The sequence below is a fragment of the Phocoena sinus genome, chromosome 15, assembly GCF_008692025.1.
Source record: "Phocoena sinus isolate mPhoSin1 chromosome 15, mPhoSin1.pri, whole genome shotgun sequence".
Classification (NCBI taxonomy): Eukaryota; Metazoa; Chordata; class Mammalia; order Artiodactyla; family Phocoenidae; genus Phocoena; species Phocoena sinus.
The window spans coordinates 61,685,523-61,704,487 of record NC_045777.1 but is presented as its reverse complement, the minus strand read 5'-3'; the positions used below and the strand labels follow the sequence as shown (position 1 = coordinate 61,704,487).

At 39.2% G+C, this 18,965-nt stretch overlaps 1 protein-coding gene across 5 annotated transcripts in view; it reads right to left on the bottom strand.

Annotated features, from left to right (window-relative positions):
- Positions 1-18,965, bottom strand: part of MRTFB (myocardin related transcription factor B) — a 201,739-nt gene that overhangs the window by 48,225 nt on the left and 134,549 nt on the right. For all 5 annotated transcript variants that reach the window (XM_032605706.1, XM_032605707.1, XM_032605711.1 and 2 more), the window contains 3 exons: positions 5,957-6,022; positions 3,806-3,861; positions 2,599-2,674 (listed from right to left, as the gene is read on the bottom strand). In XM_032605706.1, coding sequence (XP_032461597.1) covers positions 2,599-2,674; positions 3,806-3,861; positions 5,957-6,022 — 198 coding nt within the window. The remainder of the gene's footprint in view (positions 1-2,598; positions 2,675-3,805; positions 3,862-5,956; positions 6,023-18,965) is intronic.

Here is an 18,965-nt window from a genome sequence, read left to right as displayed (position 1 = left end):
GTATCAATCTTGATTGTCTACACAATAGCTCATCACTATTGTGACTGCTATTGTCAATACATAATTTAACCAGATGTTATGGGGAAATCATAAACTTCAAAAATAAAATGATTATTTCTTGGAAACCTGAGTTAAATGCTTTGGAATGACTTGATAAAGGTAAGCCATTAAAAAAAAAATCACTGTCACATTACTTAGGGCAACTAACAATGGTAAAAGATTTGGGGAAAAATGATAAAATCTAGGATTTTTAAACTCAGATTGCTTTTCAAGTGTCTTCTGAGTTTTGTTCCACCATGAATGGAAATTGTAGATGATGTACAATGGCTATGCTTTATACAAGAAAGATGTGAGCTCCATTCGTGAAAGCCTTCCCCGCACGTGAAGGTCCTACCCCTAAGTTGGAATACTGGCAAATAAATTCATGTTTCTATAAGTTAAAATAACACGTATGCCCATCTCATTTTTATAATTTTCCTGTATAAACAACTCTGGCCCTGATCTTATTAGACAGAACCCTTCTAGCCACACAGGAAGATGATAGGTGTGGGGAAGTAGACCGTGCAAACCACTTTTAGGTTGATGTTTAAAAGCTTTTGTTAAGATCTAGGCAGGAGAGTCTTCTGCCTTTTCCTCTCTTCCACTGACATTATCCAAGTGATATCACGAATGTTTGGGAAGAAAATATTCCAAAAGTAAATAATTAGAGGCTGGGATTTTGGTATGCTTCTGTTCCTGGTCTGATTGCTTCATCATCTCCTTGAGGCCGAGGCTGGGTTTCAGCTGCTGAACTTCAGGAAATAATTTAGACTTTTGCCTGCCAAACATCCAATTCAATCAAAATTGGGATAATGTTATAATAAGTTGGGGGTGGTTTTAAGGTATTTTTGAAATTATAGATGAGACATTCTTTCTTACTTCAAAAGTCTCTACTTTAGAAGAGATGTCCTAAAAACATCACTTATGGTTCATTCATATACATAGTTAGGTTTTTAAATGCTGAGTAGTCTCTTTTTGGAAGAAGCAGATATGATTCCTTTTGATAGTTAAATGTATTTGCCTTAGTTTTAATTATATTAATAAAGCCTGTTACAGTGAGAAGGCAAGTTGAAACAGACAGCATCATTCCTACAAAAATGTTCCTTATAGGTCAAGATATTTTGAGGCACAGACGGAGCCATTTACCAAGTTACTTACCAGCAAATTTGCTTCTCTGAAGATTCACTTATCCCTGACAGCTGGTAGCTGCTCCTACCCTACCACTGGAGTTCTGGAAAAGCTTTTTTAGTCCAGGAGACTTCTGAGACGTTCACAACCCAAAGTAGAGACAGGAACAGACCTCTCACCTCCCATCCCAGACATGAAGATGGTTACATAATCATAGATTATTTGGATTAGAAGAGACACTACTTGGGGTTATAGAGGCCAACTTGATAGTTGGAACTTCTTTACAACATCCTTAATGTGGTTTCAGCCTGTGTTTATTCCCTCTCACAGCAGCCTGTTTATTCCCTATAGAGCACTTTTCACAATCTGTAATTTATTTGTTTTGCCTATGTATTATCTGTCTGTGCCACTAGAATGTAAGCTCCATGAAGGTGGGCATCCATCTGGCTCACTTGGGTCTCTGGTGTCTAGCTTGCAGGCCAGTGTACTAACAGCTCTAATAATGGCAACCGTATCACTTCTTGAAGATTTTATTTTGGACATATCTGACTGACCTTTATGCTGAGCTATAATCTAATACTCTGTCATATCAACCTAATTCTAATACTAACTCTATCATTAGGCCAGAGAACACAAATCTAATCTTCCTCCTACCTAATAACTGTCTCTAAATGTTTGAGAAGTTTCTGCTCAGGGTTTAACACTCTCAAGACTATCACAGGGTCAAAGCTCCTTAGTCTACAAATTAGTCAGTAAAGCAAAACAATGAAAGAAAATGTAACTCAGGAATTTAATGGTGGAGATACCAGATTGTGAGAATGCTCTGATTTTAGAGAGAAAAACATCACGGCCTGAGCCACATGTCTCACCAAAGATGGAGTGGAACTGTCCTTACTAGCTTCCTAAGAGATGAGGCTCAGTCATCGAGAAAATCTGGTGGGTCAGGTGGAGCTAGTTTGTGATAACGGTCAGATCGAGCTGGATTGTTGTGGGTTAAGTAGCAACAAAGAGAAAATGTCAGGTATGGGCCTTGCCCCAGGTAGACCTAACAGGGTCCACGTCGTTGAAAATCTAGGGTTAGACTTGTGGCTGTCATACCCCTTAGGACTTAATGAGCAGGCGCACATCCCTCACTGATGAAGAAATCCTCTGGACCGAAAATGTTTTTCCAGAACAGTATGGTAGAGATACCTATAGCACCCCCAGCTGGTGGGCAAGAGTCAGTCCATCAATTGGCTATTTGGAGAGTCAAACCTTCCCCATGTATCTAACATAACATTTTTAGCTTTGGGTCTTCATGTTGCTATCCAGTTTGGAGGATGTCAGCCTGTGGGGTAAAAAGTTATTAAAATGGGAATAAACAGAAATGGTGGAATTCTCACTTCTTTTCTTGAGAAAATGTAGCAAAAGCAGCAGAAATAGAATTTTTACCTTCTAAAATGTGCATCCTGACAAGTTCAGAACGATCTGGTCGGCTCCGAATCTTGTGCTTCAAAAAGTTTTCGGTCTTTAAAAAAGAGAGAGAGAAAAATTCTTACCATAAATTGTTTACGATTTATTGTAGTTTTACATTTTTTTCTCAAGGTACTCTATTTAAATAAATTGTATACTCTTTTGATCATGATTTTGAGAGGAAGAGTAGAAATTAGTACTTTGAAAAACTATTATCCAATACATGATTTAAATTGCAGCCTTCCAAGTTGTACAGGGATTTGAAGTGTATGCTGGTATAAAGTAAGCACTTTATAAACTTTTATTTTAAAACTTGGAAAAGGCAAAGGCTCATAATTTTGAAGATGACTTTTGAACAGAGGATTTGAACATTTAAATATCTAAAATCAATAAAATCTACACTTCAGGTCAAGTAAAAATCCATCTAAGATAACACATTTCCTAAAAATCCTAATGTATTTTCTGTGATGAATTCCTATCTTTAATCATACTTTCTTATTCAGAACTGTACTCAATTCTAAACAATAAGGCTTTAAAATGGGTTTTGTATTTTATAAGACTCTAAGAGATCATTACTGCATCCTGGGAAAATTCTTAAGGAATTTTTGGAACATGCTTATTTTCGTATTGCATGATAGAAGTTTCCTCTAAAACAAAAAGAATAATGGCACTTTTAAAGAAAAATAATAAACACCAATTTAGTGTGCAACTATGATGGAGTCATTTCAAAGAATAAAACAGAGCTGAATATGGCAATATTCCTCATTCAGCCAAATTCTCCCACCCTTGGTCAAATGTACTGCTAACACAAACCCAGGAGGGAAACGAAGGAAGGATCCGGTGTCAGTACATCACTTGGGCTATCTGTCCGCAGAGGTAACAAATGGCAGAATTACTCCATCATTATTCTAAAAACTGTTGTTATGCTCCAAAAGTAAAAAAGTGATTTGTCCTTTATGTACAACACTAGTTTACTAGTTTTAAAAGAACAAAATTTGAATGTCCTTTATTTTCTATAAACCTCCAAGATAAAACTACCCCAGGATATATTACTCTACATGCCATGTTATCCTGAAAATACACTATATTTTCTCTATTGATATACGTAGGAGTAAGACTGTTACTTGTCCACAGGTACTTTAATACAAAAGAGAGAAGCAGAATATTTTAAACTGAAATTCCTTACTCTGGCTCGTTCCAAGCTTTTTATCTGCTCGTGGAATGCCGCTGGGCTCTTCAGGGCTGTGAGAAAAAGAAATCATTTCCATGGTATAAATAGAGGAGTTAATACTTCAGTCAAATGTTACAGTGTATCATGGTGATGTTTTCTCTTAATCTGATTAGTGTGCCTCTACAGTTCCATTTATTTCCTAGTTCCTTTAGGAGATCTGCAAAATTGAAACCTTAAATGTTTCAGAATTAAAATTATGTGTTTTACAAATAAAACAAGTTAACATTCACAACAGAGTTGTATACATAATGGCAATGCATATATCAGGTAAGACTAGTTCCAGCCCATAGTTGGGGCAAATTACCAATACCAAGGGAACTGTGTGATGGTTCCTTAACAGGTCTTTGCTCTTATGGCCCTATAAGTTACTGGGAAAAGCCCACATGTCCTCAGGGCATTTAACGTTGGAGTGATCTAGCCTTGAACTTGAGGACACTCTGCAGTTCATGTCTAAGAGATCAGAGTTACCACCTACTGAGAACCCACAACACACTTAGCCCCGTGCTCTGTGGCCCATCACAATTATATTGCTGCTCATCATCACAACAGCCTTGTGACATAGGTATTAGCCCCAGCACAGATGAAAGGCTCAAAGAGGTTAAACGAATTCTTGAAGTTATACAGCTAGATGGTGGTCAAAGCGGGATTTACACCTAGAATTCTGAATCTGGCAGGTTCATGCTCTTTCTACCATACCACAATGCAACTCACTCTAAAGACACAGTGATTCCTTAATATGTTAACTTCTAGTACATTATTCCAAAGTCCCAGAGAGAGAGAGAGGCAGTGTTTATTAAAACATCACATACTACAGAATTTCTATCAATTATCTTTGCAAAATCTTCTGTGTGTATGTCCACTGCTGTCTGATTACACCCTGCACTTATCACTATGGGCAGTCAGAGAATGTGGATGGAATGCAGGACTAGGCTTCACCTGGGCTATCACCTCCCAATATTGGCCAATCAGCTCTTGGTAACATTCTTTTCAATTCTGGTACTTAAAGCATTGCAAAGACTCACAGAAGCCCAGCCAAACAGGTCTGGCCAGGGACCAGCTCCTAAAAGCAGACTACAGCTGGCTTCACAGTGGTATTTAAAGCACCACACTTTGATCCTGTTTGATTGATTCATATCAGGAATGCAGTGGTGGAGAAATCTGGCAGATTATCAAACCAGCTTCTGATAACTGGTTTTATCACAATGCTAGATTTAAAATATGTAGATACTCAATTAATAGTAGTTCAGAAAAAAAAGTGTTCACAGGGAAAAACATCTCCTTATCACAGAGAAAAATCGTTCCTTATCACAAACCAAAAAAAGGCAATAGCAGTGACTGTGAAGACTGGGAAGCATAAGTACATTTTGTAATTTCTTTCTAGTTTTTTAAGCCAAATAAGTTACTTCTTAGAGAAATCAATTTTTAGACAAAAATCCCCAAATAATGCTAACAGCCTATATAAAACCACCACTCTTCTCCTCTAAAATATAAAATCACCTCCAAATTTGGTGATTAAAGGTAAAGAAGACAACTTGGACAAATATTCTAAAATTAATAGACTCTCAAAAATGAAGGAATGAAGCCTAGAGCTACTTGGGAAAATATCTGTACTTGGGCAAGAAAGATTTTATTAATTATAAATAGAATGCTTATTAGTCCTGTAATTGAGATACATAATTATACAGACTATACTATAGCATCAAAGATAATTAATTTGAATTAAAGTAGAACCAGGTTTTGAATTAACTTATCATGTTACTTTTGCCAGTATCATTGGATTCATTATCTAGAGTGATTATTTCAGTTATTTTAAAGCTAAAAGTAATGCTGAAGTTTGAAGTAAGAACTGATGTTAGCCTAATTACAGAGCTTTAAAGGTATGCTTTGATAATATAAAATTTGTGTCTATCTTTTAAGTTGCATCTGGTTTCCAAAATGTATTTTAAATGATTCTGTTAGGTTAGCAATGCTGATGCCTGGTTTTTCCTTATAAATTGTATATGGATTAAATGGATACCACTGAAAGTAGAGTATGGAACAGCTTCTTCTTAGACATGCCCATTTTGTTACATGACATTAGAAATGACAGTGACACTTCAGTCTTACGTGGCATGATGCCCTGGTCCACTAGTTGTTCTCTTGTCCTCCTTTGTTGCAGCCTCAGCTGGAGCACTGTGAAAAGGAAATAATCACCATTGGAGTTAACGGGCAAACTGTAGGGTCCAACTTACAAAGTTCCAGAGGAGATACAATTAAGCTTACTTAAAAAGCTTATATTTCATAATTGAATAAGGATACTACCTGGTACCATTCAACCTGTCCAAAAAAAAAAAAAATATCAGTTTGTGATTTCTGCCTTTTGGGTGAACTCTGAAGTTCTCTCAGCTTATCTTTTGTTTAGTCAGTTAATAATCTTAAGTTGATGATTAAAGCTAAGTCTTTGTTGTTTAAATACAATCACATCGTACTCAGCAAATAAACAAAAATAGTTGGCTTATATATTCTTATTAATAAAAAATAGAAATGTGAGATACCTTGACATTCCTTAGTTTTTTTAAAAAAACAAGTTAATAGCAAAAATGTATTTTAAGGAAAGATTAATGTATTTGGAGGAACTCCATATGGAAAATTTTTGTTTGTTTGTTTTTTGCGGCACGCGGGCCTCCCACTGCTGTGGCCTCTCGCGTTGTGGAGCACAGGCTCCGGACGCGCAGGCTCAGCGGCCATGGCTCACGGGACCAGCCGCTCCGCGGCATGTGGGATCTTCCCGGACCGGGGCACGAACCCGCGTCCCCTGCATCGGCAGGCAGACTCTCAACTACTGCGCCACCAGGGAAGCCCCTGGAACAAATTTTAAATAGCTTTAATGAAGGCCAACTTCACAATAAAAATTAGACCTATGAGATATTTCTAATTACGCAAAGGAAAATTTCTGAATTAAGACTTTGAAGTTTAATAATCTTTGCAAAACATAACACTGCATCTCACTCCAGAAGTTCTAAGAAAGCCACAAATCAATTGGTACCTAATTATTTTAATTAAAAGAGTAAATAAATCATAAAACTTGTAGAAAACAAGGTATACATCACAAAATGTGGAAATCCCGCTTACCAAATTTAATAAAATATATTTTTTCCCCTAGATTTCTCAAGCAGATTCCTTTCATAGCATCTCTATGTTTTTATCTGGAAAGTGAGCTGATTTCAAAAAAGAGTAATATATGAAGTAACTTTGAAAAATATTTTCCTTGGTTTGCCTTACGTTCAATTTTAAGTTTCCATTTTTAATTTTTCTTTCAAACTATGGATGAAAACCAAGGTTAGGATTATTAAGGGTCCGCCTAAGAGTTGTCAATATGAAAAAATAAATTAGCTATGTGTATTTCTTAAATGGTAGGGAAGGAAGACAATTTTTTAGCAAGGGCGTGATGAGGCTGGCTTGGACCAGGCTCAGATGCAAGGCACGTAACGGCTCCTACTTGCAATTAACCCCAAGACCTGAAGATGCAGGGCCTGTGGCCCGCATATCCTTTGCTTTTTGCTTGCCCTTGTGCTGACTGCAGAGCAGAGCCCAATCTTAGATATATTTTATATTTTCATATTCATTGCTAGATATGAATGTTATCCTTTACTTAATACTGAAAAAAAATTTTTATATGCTTCTTTTGGGGGCCACAAAGCTTCACTGACATCCCATTTAGAACTGAAGCAATTGACATAAGATTCTATTACACACAGCAAAAGAAAAACTTAGAGTCAATAAAATATATGCACGTTTCTCACATTAAAATGTTTTGCGGTTCTCTGAATCAATTATGCTCTAACACAAAGATCTTTTCCCTGATAACTTATAGTTTATTGAGAATAGTATGTTCCCACTGTACTTTACTAGGAACAAAAATAACCAAGGAGATGACCTGTGGATCTGATAGCACCCAAATGCCTGCATACTCCGACATTCTTCTATGAATGCCGAAGTTAATTCTTGTCTGAAATCAAGGTGGTCATATTCGAGAGGCAGAATACCAAGAAAAGGAATACTGAGAGGAGAAAAGGGTCAGAACAATCTCTAGTTCAAAGGCTGACACTTCTGGAACACGGTGGTCCACGTCTGTTGCAGAATCTCTAGCAGTAGTATTTTTCCTTTCTCCCACAGGAGTCTTCAAAGAAAGGAGTAAAATAGAAAGGGTAATGAAAATATCATCAGCCTCTTTTTTGGTTTAAGACAAACAAAGCACCATACTAGTGAGACAAATGTGTCAAACACAATACATATTTCTAGGCGAATGGCATCTTGGAAGGAGAGATACATTCGCAACAACATGGTGACAACAGCTTGTTAGTCTTGAAGCATCTCCTGACTGTATGCTGGTCAGCTGCCCTCATGCGCCTTCACAGCAGTCCTGTCAGCTGTATTATCTTTCACCAGAAATTGCATTTTCATGCTGTTGTGCGAAGGTATCTGTTGTCATGAGGGTAATACGCCAAATGAATGCATGTCACCAACCACCAATTGTTAAAATAAAACAAAACCATTGTGTTTTCCATCCATTTTTCTTCACGACAAAACAATCAATCCTATTTATTTCATACTGCTCGAAGGGAGGAGAATAATCTTCCCAATCAATGCTCTCATTACCTGTTAATTTTCCCAAGTAGCAGTATCCTCACACTACAAATATTACTCAAAGCAGGTGTGGCAGGCAGCCTTCCCCAGGCATGTTCATTCATTAAGAGCCTAGTTATTAGGTGTCTGTTAGTGACTGCAGGGTGCATGCACGGGAAAGAACAGCAGCAGCTGTGAATAGAAGGTCTGTTTTTAGGCAAAGACATTAGGAAGGACATGAATGGAAGAGGAGGCAAATAACCAGCCATGTTGTTAAGACTGCAGATTACCCAGCTTGATTTAGTTTTCATCTATACCAAAAGGTGGGCAGCACGGGACACATTATGTTGAATATAAGGCACTATGCCCTATCGAGAGACTTGGGTACATTGCCACTTTTGGTCAATGTTAAAACACAATTATAGTATTCGTTCATATCAAATACAACCAATCACTCGCAACCTGATGGAGGCTCTTCTGAGTACTAATGATTATAAAAAGTACCTATCAGATAGGTACAGGCTCATAATTTTGGACAATAGCAAACTTCCTTTTACTCTTTTCCACTCATCAAATGAGTGGAAAAAAAGAAAGTTAACACAATAAATGACAAGCAATACCTGTCCCTTAAAGGCAGACCACCCAGGCCAGGAAGAACAAGGCTTGAATGATGTAGACAGCTGAACTGTCCTGCAACACTAGAAAGCTAGAGCCGCCCAGAGGTGGGCAGAGCTTATCCAGACCGTGAAGGGGGAAGAGACCCTGAATAGAGAGGGCCTGACTCTTAACGATCATAGAGGCGTTCACCATTGCGGGCAAGTGAGCATCTAAAGATGCTTTATCAGGTTAACCTTGGAGACCATCTTCCTCCCTTTGCAGCCTCCAAACTCACGTCTGTGTGGAGGGCAGGACGGCCCAGATCACTGAATGCTACTGGGCCTGTTGCACAGTTGCAGTTCTTAAGACCGATGGATAACCCGGTAGGCTGGCTGATCCCTGGAAACCTGACATACTCTGCACACGTTCACGAGACTGCACTCCTGTAGCCACAAACAGAAGACCAGATGCTGGTCCAGCACTGCTCTCCTGTGGCATCAGCGGGTGGTGGTGGTGTATGGCTGCCTAAGAAGCCAACCTCGGGGCAATGGCCTTGTGTCTGAAAACAGACCTGAGAGCATTCGCCCCCGGTGCCTTGCTGAATTGATAAATTGTGCTACTGGGCTGACATCATAGCTTCCAACACATTAGGAAACTGACTAAAATTCAGCAACTCCATGGCCATCTTACAAATAATTACATGCCAGAAAAGAAAATATGTAAATCTACAGAATTTTGGAAGGAAAAAAAAAAGAGTTCAAAACACTCAGTGAGTGAGCAGCTACATCCTTTCAGAAAACAAAGGACACAGTAATAATGGCGCTGAAATAGAATTCATGTTACGACTGCTCACATTTGAACATTTTCAAAGAATGTCTTTATCTTTGAAACATGTAGAAATGAAAATAATCTGATACATGGACCTAAGAAGTTCTTACGTTTAAAATGGGTGGGGTTAAACCTGTTTCATTTTCTCAAAAAGGTGTGTGTGGGGGGGTGGTGGCACACAGGTGTTAACAGCGTATCTCATTATACAGCTAGCACTGTATTCTCTGTGCAAAAACCGTCACCACAGGCTGAGAAGTCTGTAACAGCTCTGTGTTTCCCGATGACAAACTCACAAGAGGTACACAAAGGACCTCCATTAACAGAAGGAGATGAGGTTACACAGCCATTTGCTTACCCTTTGTGTCACATCTTTCTTAACTAGCCTGAGTCCAAGGTTTTTATTTTTTATTAAAAAGAAAATAAATCTCTTTACCTATTAAAACAGTGATATATGTTCATTACAGAAAATAAGGAAATTTTAAAAAGGAGGAGGAAGAAACCAAAAAAGAAAATCACCAATAATATCATCAACCAGAGAGATACACAACTACTGTTACCATACTGGTGTATTCCTCTGTCTCTTAGCTAAGCATAATTTTTTTTTTTTTTTTTAAAGAAGATGTTGGGGGTAGGAGTTTATTAATTAATTTATTTATTTTTGCTGTGTTGGGTCTTTGTTCATCGCGGTGCGCGGGCCTCTCACTATCATGGCCTCTCTTGTTGTGGAGCACAGGCTCCAGACGCGTAGGCTCAGTAGTTGTGGCTCACAGGCCTAGTTGCTCCGCGGCATGTGGGATCCTCCCAGACCAGGGCTCGAACCCGTGTCCCCTGCATTAGCAGGCAGATTCTCAACAACTGTACCACCAGGGAAGCCCAGCTAAGCATAATTTTTGATTCTCTGCTTCTACATACTATGATCACACTGTACAATGATAAATGTTCTTGTTATTTCAATGGCTACATAAAATACTCTGTTGGGTGGACATGCATAGTTTACTAAATATACCCCTATTATTTATCACTTAGGTTGTTTCCAATTTTTACAACTACTATAACTAATGCTACGGTGGGTTTTTTGTGTATAAAGTTTATTCCTTATTTTTAGTTATTTCTTTAATTCCTAAAAGGAGGATTCCCTATGTGGTCCATATAAGGCATGGCCATAAAGTAAGGAGACAAATTTGTATGCAAACCATCATCTTTGAAATTACAGTAGACGTGTGAAAACATGGATACAGACTACTTTGCATCTGTTGCATTTAGAGAAAAAATTTTAATTAATTTTTGAATTTTTCCAAGATGATGTGTGTTATTATTTCTTAGGGCTAACATTCATGATTTCTGATTACATTTCAACAAAAAGAAAAATGCATATAATTTGGAAAATTCTACTTAAGTGTTACGTCTTGTTACAAAAGACAAAAACAATATTCTGTCAACATAAATGTTTTCAACTTGCTCTTTTTTTAATACAAGAAAAGTAAAAACATAATTTTAACCACCATTCTGAAAAATGAAAGGTAGCTCATCTAATGGCAAAGAGGAAATGTCATTCTTATTCATCATCAGAAATAGTTTAGAATTAAAAAGTATCATCTCTGGGCTTCCCTGGTGGTGCAGTGGTTGAGAGTCTGCCTGCCGATGCAGGGGACACAGATTCGTGCCTCAGTCTGGGAAGATCCCGCATGCTATGGAGCGGCTGGGCCCGTGAGCCATGGCCGCTGGGCCTGCGCGTCCGGAGCCTGTGCTCCACAATGGGAGAGGCCACAACAGTGAGAGAGGCCCGCGTACCACACACACCACAAACACACACGCAAAAAGTATCATCTCTTAGTTCCTTTCCCCTGATTCTTAAGTGGATTAAAGTGCTTTTAGAGCAAAATTTTAGGATTAGTTTCCAATATTAAAAAAAAAACAACCTCAAAATAGAATAATGTCTTTCACATAATATTTACACCCCTTCAAAATTTTTAGCTGCTTTTTGAACCAAGATATGTCTTTTCTCTTTTGTTTCTATAAGTAGAAATGTTTGAAATGTTTCCATAATATGACATAAAGTGCCTTTTCACTCTAAAGGAAAAAACCCACATTATGCAGCATTTTAATAACATATAGCAATTTGGCATGAGTTGAACAAGCCAAAACAAAGCACAGTTTTGGGCCAGGGGATTTGCAAGGGGACATCTGAGGAACGTATATAACAAAAACAAGGCAGAAATGACACTTTCTGGGAAGCAGTATGGCAGGCAGCCATGGTCTTAAGAAATTCTTTATAAATAGCTAGTTTCAGTTATGGGGTATGAAGGAGGGTGGGATGAGTGGGGACGGGGCATGGGGGTGGGGATTAGCAGCTGCCTGCAAGTCAAAGAGAAGATCCCATGTATATTATTTAATTACAGGACACTGGACAGAATAAACTGCAGAATCATGAGGGGAGGAAAAAACACCCCAAAACCCTAAGCCAGTCAAGTAAAGGCTGGGTAAACCAGTGGCAAAAGCAAAGATGGGAAACTGAAAAATACTCTAGAATTGACTATGTATTGACTCTGAAGATAATATTAGGCAAAAAACAGACCCTGGTTTCAGTTTTTAAAATTTTGTTTAAAGATGTTTGAGTAGTTAAGAGAATGAAGTAGTTGTACTTTGGCAAAAATTTATTATGCATTGTTTAAAGAGTGCTAATTTAAGGGCCTGGTCCTATAAAAACAAGACAATTTAGAAAAGCCAACATCTTCATATTATCTTTTGAACTTAGATACAGGAGGGATTAACTGGCCCCTAAGTAATACCTTAGAACAGTTACATTTGGGGGGCCCATTCAACCCTGATTTCAGTGTTCTATCAAGCAGCTGGTTCAGCAGTAAAGTTTACAACTACATTTGTTCAATCAGCTAGGGGCAAATGACATCTTGAAAAAATCTGTATCAAAAGAGCAAAAGACTGATGGACTGCTTTTCCTGTTCCTCAGAAGTAAATGTTTAAAAAGCTGGGCTTCCCTGGTGGCACAGTGGTTGAGAGTCCGCCTGCCGATGCAGGGGACACGGGTTCGTGCCCCGGTCTGGGAAGATCCCACAAGCCGCGGAGCAGCTGGGCCCGTGAGCCATGGCCGCTGAGCCTGCGAGTCCGGAACCTGTGCTCCACAACGGGAGAGGCCACAACAGTGAGAGGCCCGCGCAACGGGAAAAAAAAAAAGCTGGTGGTGGTTATTATTATTGTTACTACTACTACTTTAGATAATCGGTGAAGATAACCACTTTTTTTTCCAAACATAATACCATAAGGATTAAAAGTAAAACTTTTTTAGAGCAGTTTTAGGTTTACAACCAAATCAAGCGGGAGGTACAGAGATTTCCCATACACCCCCTACCATCAAACATACTGAGCCTCCCCATCATCAACAGGATTAAAAAAAAAATTTAACTCCATAAAGTTTCCCGGGGCTTCCCTGGTGGCGCAGTGGTTGAGAGTCCGCCTGCCGATGCAGGGGACGCGGGTTCGTGCCCCGGTCCGGGAGGATCCCACATGCCGCGGAGCGGCTGGGCCCGTGAGCCATGGCCACTGAGCCTGTGTGTCCAGAGCCTGTGCTCCGCAACGGGAGAGGCCGCAACAGTGAGAGGCCCGCGTACCGCAAAAAAAAAAAACCAAACCAAACAAACAAAAAAAACGATTCCCATATTTTTAGTTCTTTGCTGTGAATGGGTATTTTGTAGTCACAGGGTAAGCAGTCACATCCTGAAGGCTTTCCTTCTAAGCCTGGGATTCAGAAATACACAGTGTATGTACCACTAACACCTATATTTAAAAATCCATGTTTTGGGCTTCCTTGGTGGCATAGCAGTTAAGAATCCGCCTGCCAAGGCAGGGGATATGGGTTCGAGCCCTGGTGTGGGAAGATCCCACATGCCATGGAGCAACTAAGCCCGTGTACCACAACTACTGAGCCCACGTGCCACAACTACTGAAGCCCGCACGTCTAGAGCCCGTGCTCCGTAACAAGAGAAGCCACCACAGTGAGAAGCCCGTGCACCGCAACGAAGAGTAGTCCTGGCTTGGTGCAACTAAAGAAAGCCTGCTTGCAGCAACAAAGACCCAACACAGACAAAAAAAACCAAAAAAGTTATTTTAAAAAAAATCCGTATTTTATAAAATTTTTTCTATTTATTTTTTAAAATAAAAGTGACACATGCACATAAAAAAGGACATTAAAAAAAAGGTGAGGGCTTCCCTGGTGGCACAGTGGTTGAGAGTCCGCCTGCCGATGCAGGGGACACGGGTTCGTGCCCCGGTCCGGGAAGATCCCACATGCCGTGGAGCGGCTGGGCCCGTGAGCCATGGCCGCTGAGCCTGCGCTCCGCAACGGGAGGGACCACAGCAGTGAGGGGCCCGCGCAACGCCAAAAACAACAACAACAACAAAAAAAAAAAAGGTGAAAGATATTTTCTTAGATCAGTCTCCCTAGGCAAAAGAAACAAAAGCAAAAATAAACATATGGGACCTAATCAAACTTAAAAGCTTGTGCACAGCAAAGGAACGATCAACACAATGAAAACACAACCTACGGACTGGGAGAAAATATTTGCAAATGATGCGACCAACTATATCCATAATATACAAACAGCTCATAAAACTCAGTATCAAAAAAAATCAAACAACCCAATCAGAAAATGGGCAGAAGACCTAAATAGACATTTCTCCAAAGAAGACATACAGATAGACAACAGGCACATGAAAAGATGTTCAACATTGCTAATTATTAGAGAAATGCAAATTAAAACCACAATAACCTCACACTGGTCAGAATGGCTATCATCAAAAAGTCTACAGGGAATTCCCTGGTGGTCCAGTAGTTAGGACTCTGTGCTTTCACTGCCGAGGGTTCAATCTTAGGGAACTAAGATTCCACAACCTGCACATCGTGGCCAATAACAACAACAACAAGTCTACAAATAATAAATGTTGGAGAGGGTATGGAGAGAAGAGAACCCTTGTACAATGTTGGTAGGAATGTAAACTGGTACAGTTGCTATGGAAAACATTATGGAGGTTCCTTAAAAAACTAAAAACAGAGTAACCATGTGATTCAGCAATTCCACTCCTGCATATGTATCTGGAAAAAATGAAAACACTATTCCAAAAAGACACACGCACCCCAAAGCCAAGATACGGAAACAACCCAAGTGACAATCAAGACGACTGATTTAAGAAGATGTGGTATATACAGGATTAACAGATACAAACTACTATAAAAAATAGATAAGCAACAGGATTTACTGTATAGCACAGGGAACTCTATTCAGTAGCTTATAATAACCCATAATGGAAAATAATCTGAAAAAATATATGACTGAATCACTTTGCTATACATCTGAAACTAACACAACATTGCAAATCAACTATACTTCAATTAAAAAAAAAGTGAAAGTCAGTCCATCCCACCAGAGACCTCCAGTCCTCCTCCATAAAGGTAACCACTATTAAGTTTCTATGGCTCTAGAGAATGTTTCGTGAATATTCTGGCAATGTTAAGTATAAAATATGCAAAGGAAATACATGCGGAGGCATCATACCATTCACACAGTTCGATAATTTGCTTAAAAAAAAAAAAAAAAACACCCATGAAATCCACCTCATTCTTCTTTCTGGTTATCTTAGTGGCTGCATCTAACATATGGATGTGTCAATCATATACATTTAAGTTTCTAGATTTCCTGCTATTATTGTTATTATTAACAATGCTGCAGTGATTATCTTCATTTTGTGTCATCGTGTGTGTGTATGTGTGTGTGTATGTATAAACACTTAAAGATATATATATATACACACACACTTAAAATACACACACACACACACACACACACACACACACACACACACTGAAAATTTTGATAGGGACACTTTGCAATCCAAATGGTTGTACCAATCTATATCCCCACTTACAAGGCAAGAGAGAGGACCTTTTTGCTCATCCCTTCCCCATAATATACATCATCATGCTTTAAGGTAATTTTAAATTCAGAAACAAAGAGCACTTACTCTTACCTAAGGCTATCAGCAATATTATGCCAAAGTAATAGTAAAATTTGAAATAACTATTAAGCAGTAAGGGACCAATAGATATCAAAAGAATTAGTGAGAGTGATGGGGCTGGGTTTTTGACTGAATGCAGAGATATTTACAGTGGTTGTCATAAGCTCAGGTTAAGCTTTCTCTTGTAAACCACATATTTATTTATAAATTTGGTAGAATTCTTCTCATGTTCCAGGACAGAAACCTAATAAACTTAAGACTTCTCATTCTTTTCTCTTCAATTCCAACACAGCTGAGAGATGTAACAGACAGATTTGAGAAATACTTAGAACAAAATCAACACTATGTGCTGAGGGACTGATGTTGTGTTTGAAGGAAAGAAGATAAAGATGATGCCTGGGTTTCTGGCTTAAGCACGTGGGTGGACCACTGACTGAATAAAGAATACATCATGGCCATTTAGGGAGTTCAGTCTTGGACATGTCTGAATTAGAAGCTGAGATGTCAAAGCGACAACTGGCTCTATGGGTCCAGATTTCAGAAGGTAGCTTTTGGCAGGAGGCTAAAATTTGGAAGTTGTCATTTATGTAGTACTTGAAGCTATGGGAGTTTGCCAAGGTAGAGACTATAGAAAGAGGAGGCAACAACAAGAAGCACAGGACCAAGTTCCTAGGAAATCCAACAATTAAAAGCCCATTTTTATAGGTCAGATAGGGAATGAAGGTCCAAAAAAGGAAGTGAGAGGAAGCTGCCTAAGGAGCAGGAGGAGCCTGGAGAGTGTGTATAAAAGTGTTTCTAGAAAGGGGTCACGACCAACTAGGTCCGATGCTGCTGTTGTAATACATGAAGGAGCTGCTTTTTGGAGTGATGGATGGAAATCAGGCTGGAAGAGGTTAGGGAGGGGTAAGAGTAAGAATGATAGTAATGGAAACAATGCTTTCAAGATGTTGCCCAGGGGGCTTCCCTGGTGGCGCAGTGGTTGAGAGTCCGCCTGCCGATGCAGGGGACACGGGTTCGTGCCCCGGTCCGGGAAGATCCCACATGCCGTGGAGCGGCTGGGCCCGTGAGCCATGGCTGCTGAGCCTGCGCATCCGGAGCCTGTGCTCCGCAACGCGAGAGGCCACAACAGTGAGAGGCTCGTGTAGCGCAAAAAAAAAAAAAAAAAAAGATGTTGCCCAGGAAGGTAGGAGAGAGGCGAAAGCTTGAGGGGTGTGGAACTTCAGGTTGGAACATACTTGAACAGGTTTACAAGTGATGAAGAGCGAGAGAGAAAAGGGGAGGGGAGAGGAGGGAGAGAATGGGAATGAATGAATATGAATGAGAATAAAGGAGAGAATAAGAGGTAGCAGATCCCTTGAAGGCGAGGGGATTCAGAGCAAACAAGAACAACCTTGTTAAGAGACACTTCCTCTATCATGACAGGAAGGCAATGAGGATTGGATACAGCTGCAGATAGGTTTATAGATGTGGTCTGGGACGTCCAGAGAGTTCCCAGATGATGGCTTTTATTTTCTCAGAGAAGGAGGAAGAAAGGTCATCTGTTCAAAGTGAGATGAATGAAGGAAACGTCAGTTTTGAGGCTAGTGAAGGAGGTTTGAAATAATCATTGCAGACTGCGAAGAACAAGTTGAAAAGAGAAACATGGTTATTTTGTCTTGACATGCTCCAACTAATAATGGCAACAGCTTGGGGGAGAGAAGTCAGTTAGGAAATGGCGAGTCACTCACTGGCTGTGAACGATATCATTTCATCAGAGAAAAAGACCACAAGATACAAAATTAGAACATTTGGCAGTTCTTTCTTAAGCTCATTATATAAAATTTTAGTTAAGAACAGTTGCAGCCCAGCAATTCCACTTCTAGGTGAACTGAAAAGAAGTTAAAACAGGTACTCAAACACACACATGTACACCCATGTTCACAGCAGCACTATTCACAACAGCCAAAAGGTGGGAACAGTCCAAATGTCATCAACAGATGAATAAACAAATCCTGATCCATCCATACAGTGGAATATTTATTATTCAGCCATAAAAAGAAATCAAGTACTATATAAGCCACAACATGGATGAACTTGAAAAACATTACGCTAAGTGAAAGACGCCGGATGGCAAAACATCATATATATTATATGATTCCATAGATGTGAAATATCCAGAATTGGTAAATACACAGAGACAGAGCTCAGATTGGTGGCTACCTGGAACTGGGGGGAAGCCACTGCTTAATGGCTACAGGGTTTTTTCTTGGGCTGATGAAAATGTCTTGGAACTAGACAGAGGTGTACTTGCACAACACCGTGAATACATTAAATGCCCCTGAATCGTTCACTTAAAATGGTTAATTTTATGTTGTGTGAATTTTACCTCAATAGAAAAAATGGAACAGTTGGCAGAGCAACTGACTTTAAGACACTAATTACTAAATAATCAAATTTCTTATTTCCCACCCATCGCTAGCTAGCCCCCCTCACCATCATAATTCCGTTAACCACCAATGGTTACTTCATCTTTCAAGGATTTGATAACTACAATAACAGCTATATATTATATTTCCTGTCACACCAAATTCTAGGTTTTGTTGGTTTTGGGGGGGCCTCTAATTCCCCTTCTAAATCTCATCCTTATATTCTAGCACCTTCTACAATGCTCACCATATAGAAGTTTTAATAAACGTGTTTTACTTAATTTTGTATGGTATACTTACAAGTATATAACTGAGTTACTATTTTCTAAGGAAAAAGAATTCTAGCCAAGTTTAAGAATAAACCACCAAGAAGATTTTGTATGGGCAAGTGATTATCATGGGACAGAACCAACACTTGTCTTGCTTAGTTGTATGAATTTGAGGCTTCAGATATTTCTGAATTGATGTTGGTGGTAGAACAGAAGACAAAATCTAATTATATTGTTTTGAAGGGTAAAAGAAGACTGAAAAAGGGAACACTAAGGGCAAAGGAGTAAAGAAGAGCATGAAAAACTGGTAGACAGTAATTTATTTTCATCTCCATTTACAGTTAATGTGAAATTTAGGCTGCATTAGAGAAGCGTACAAACACT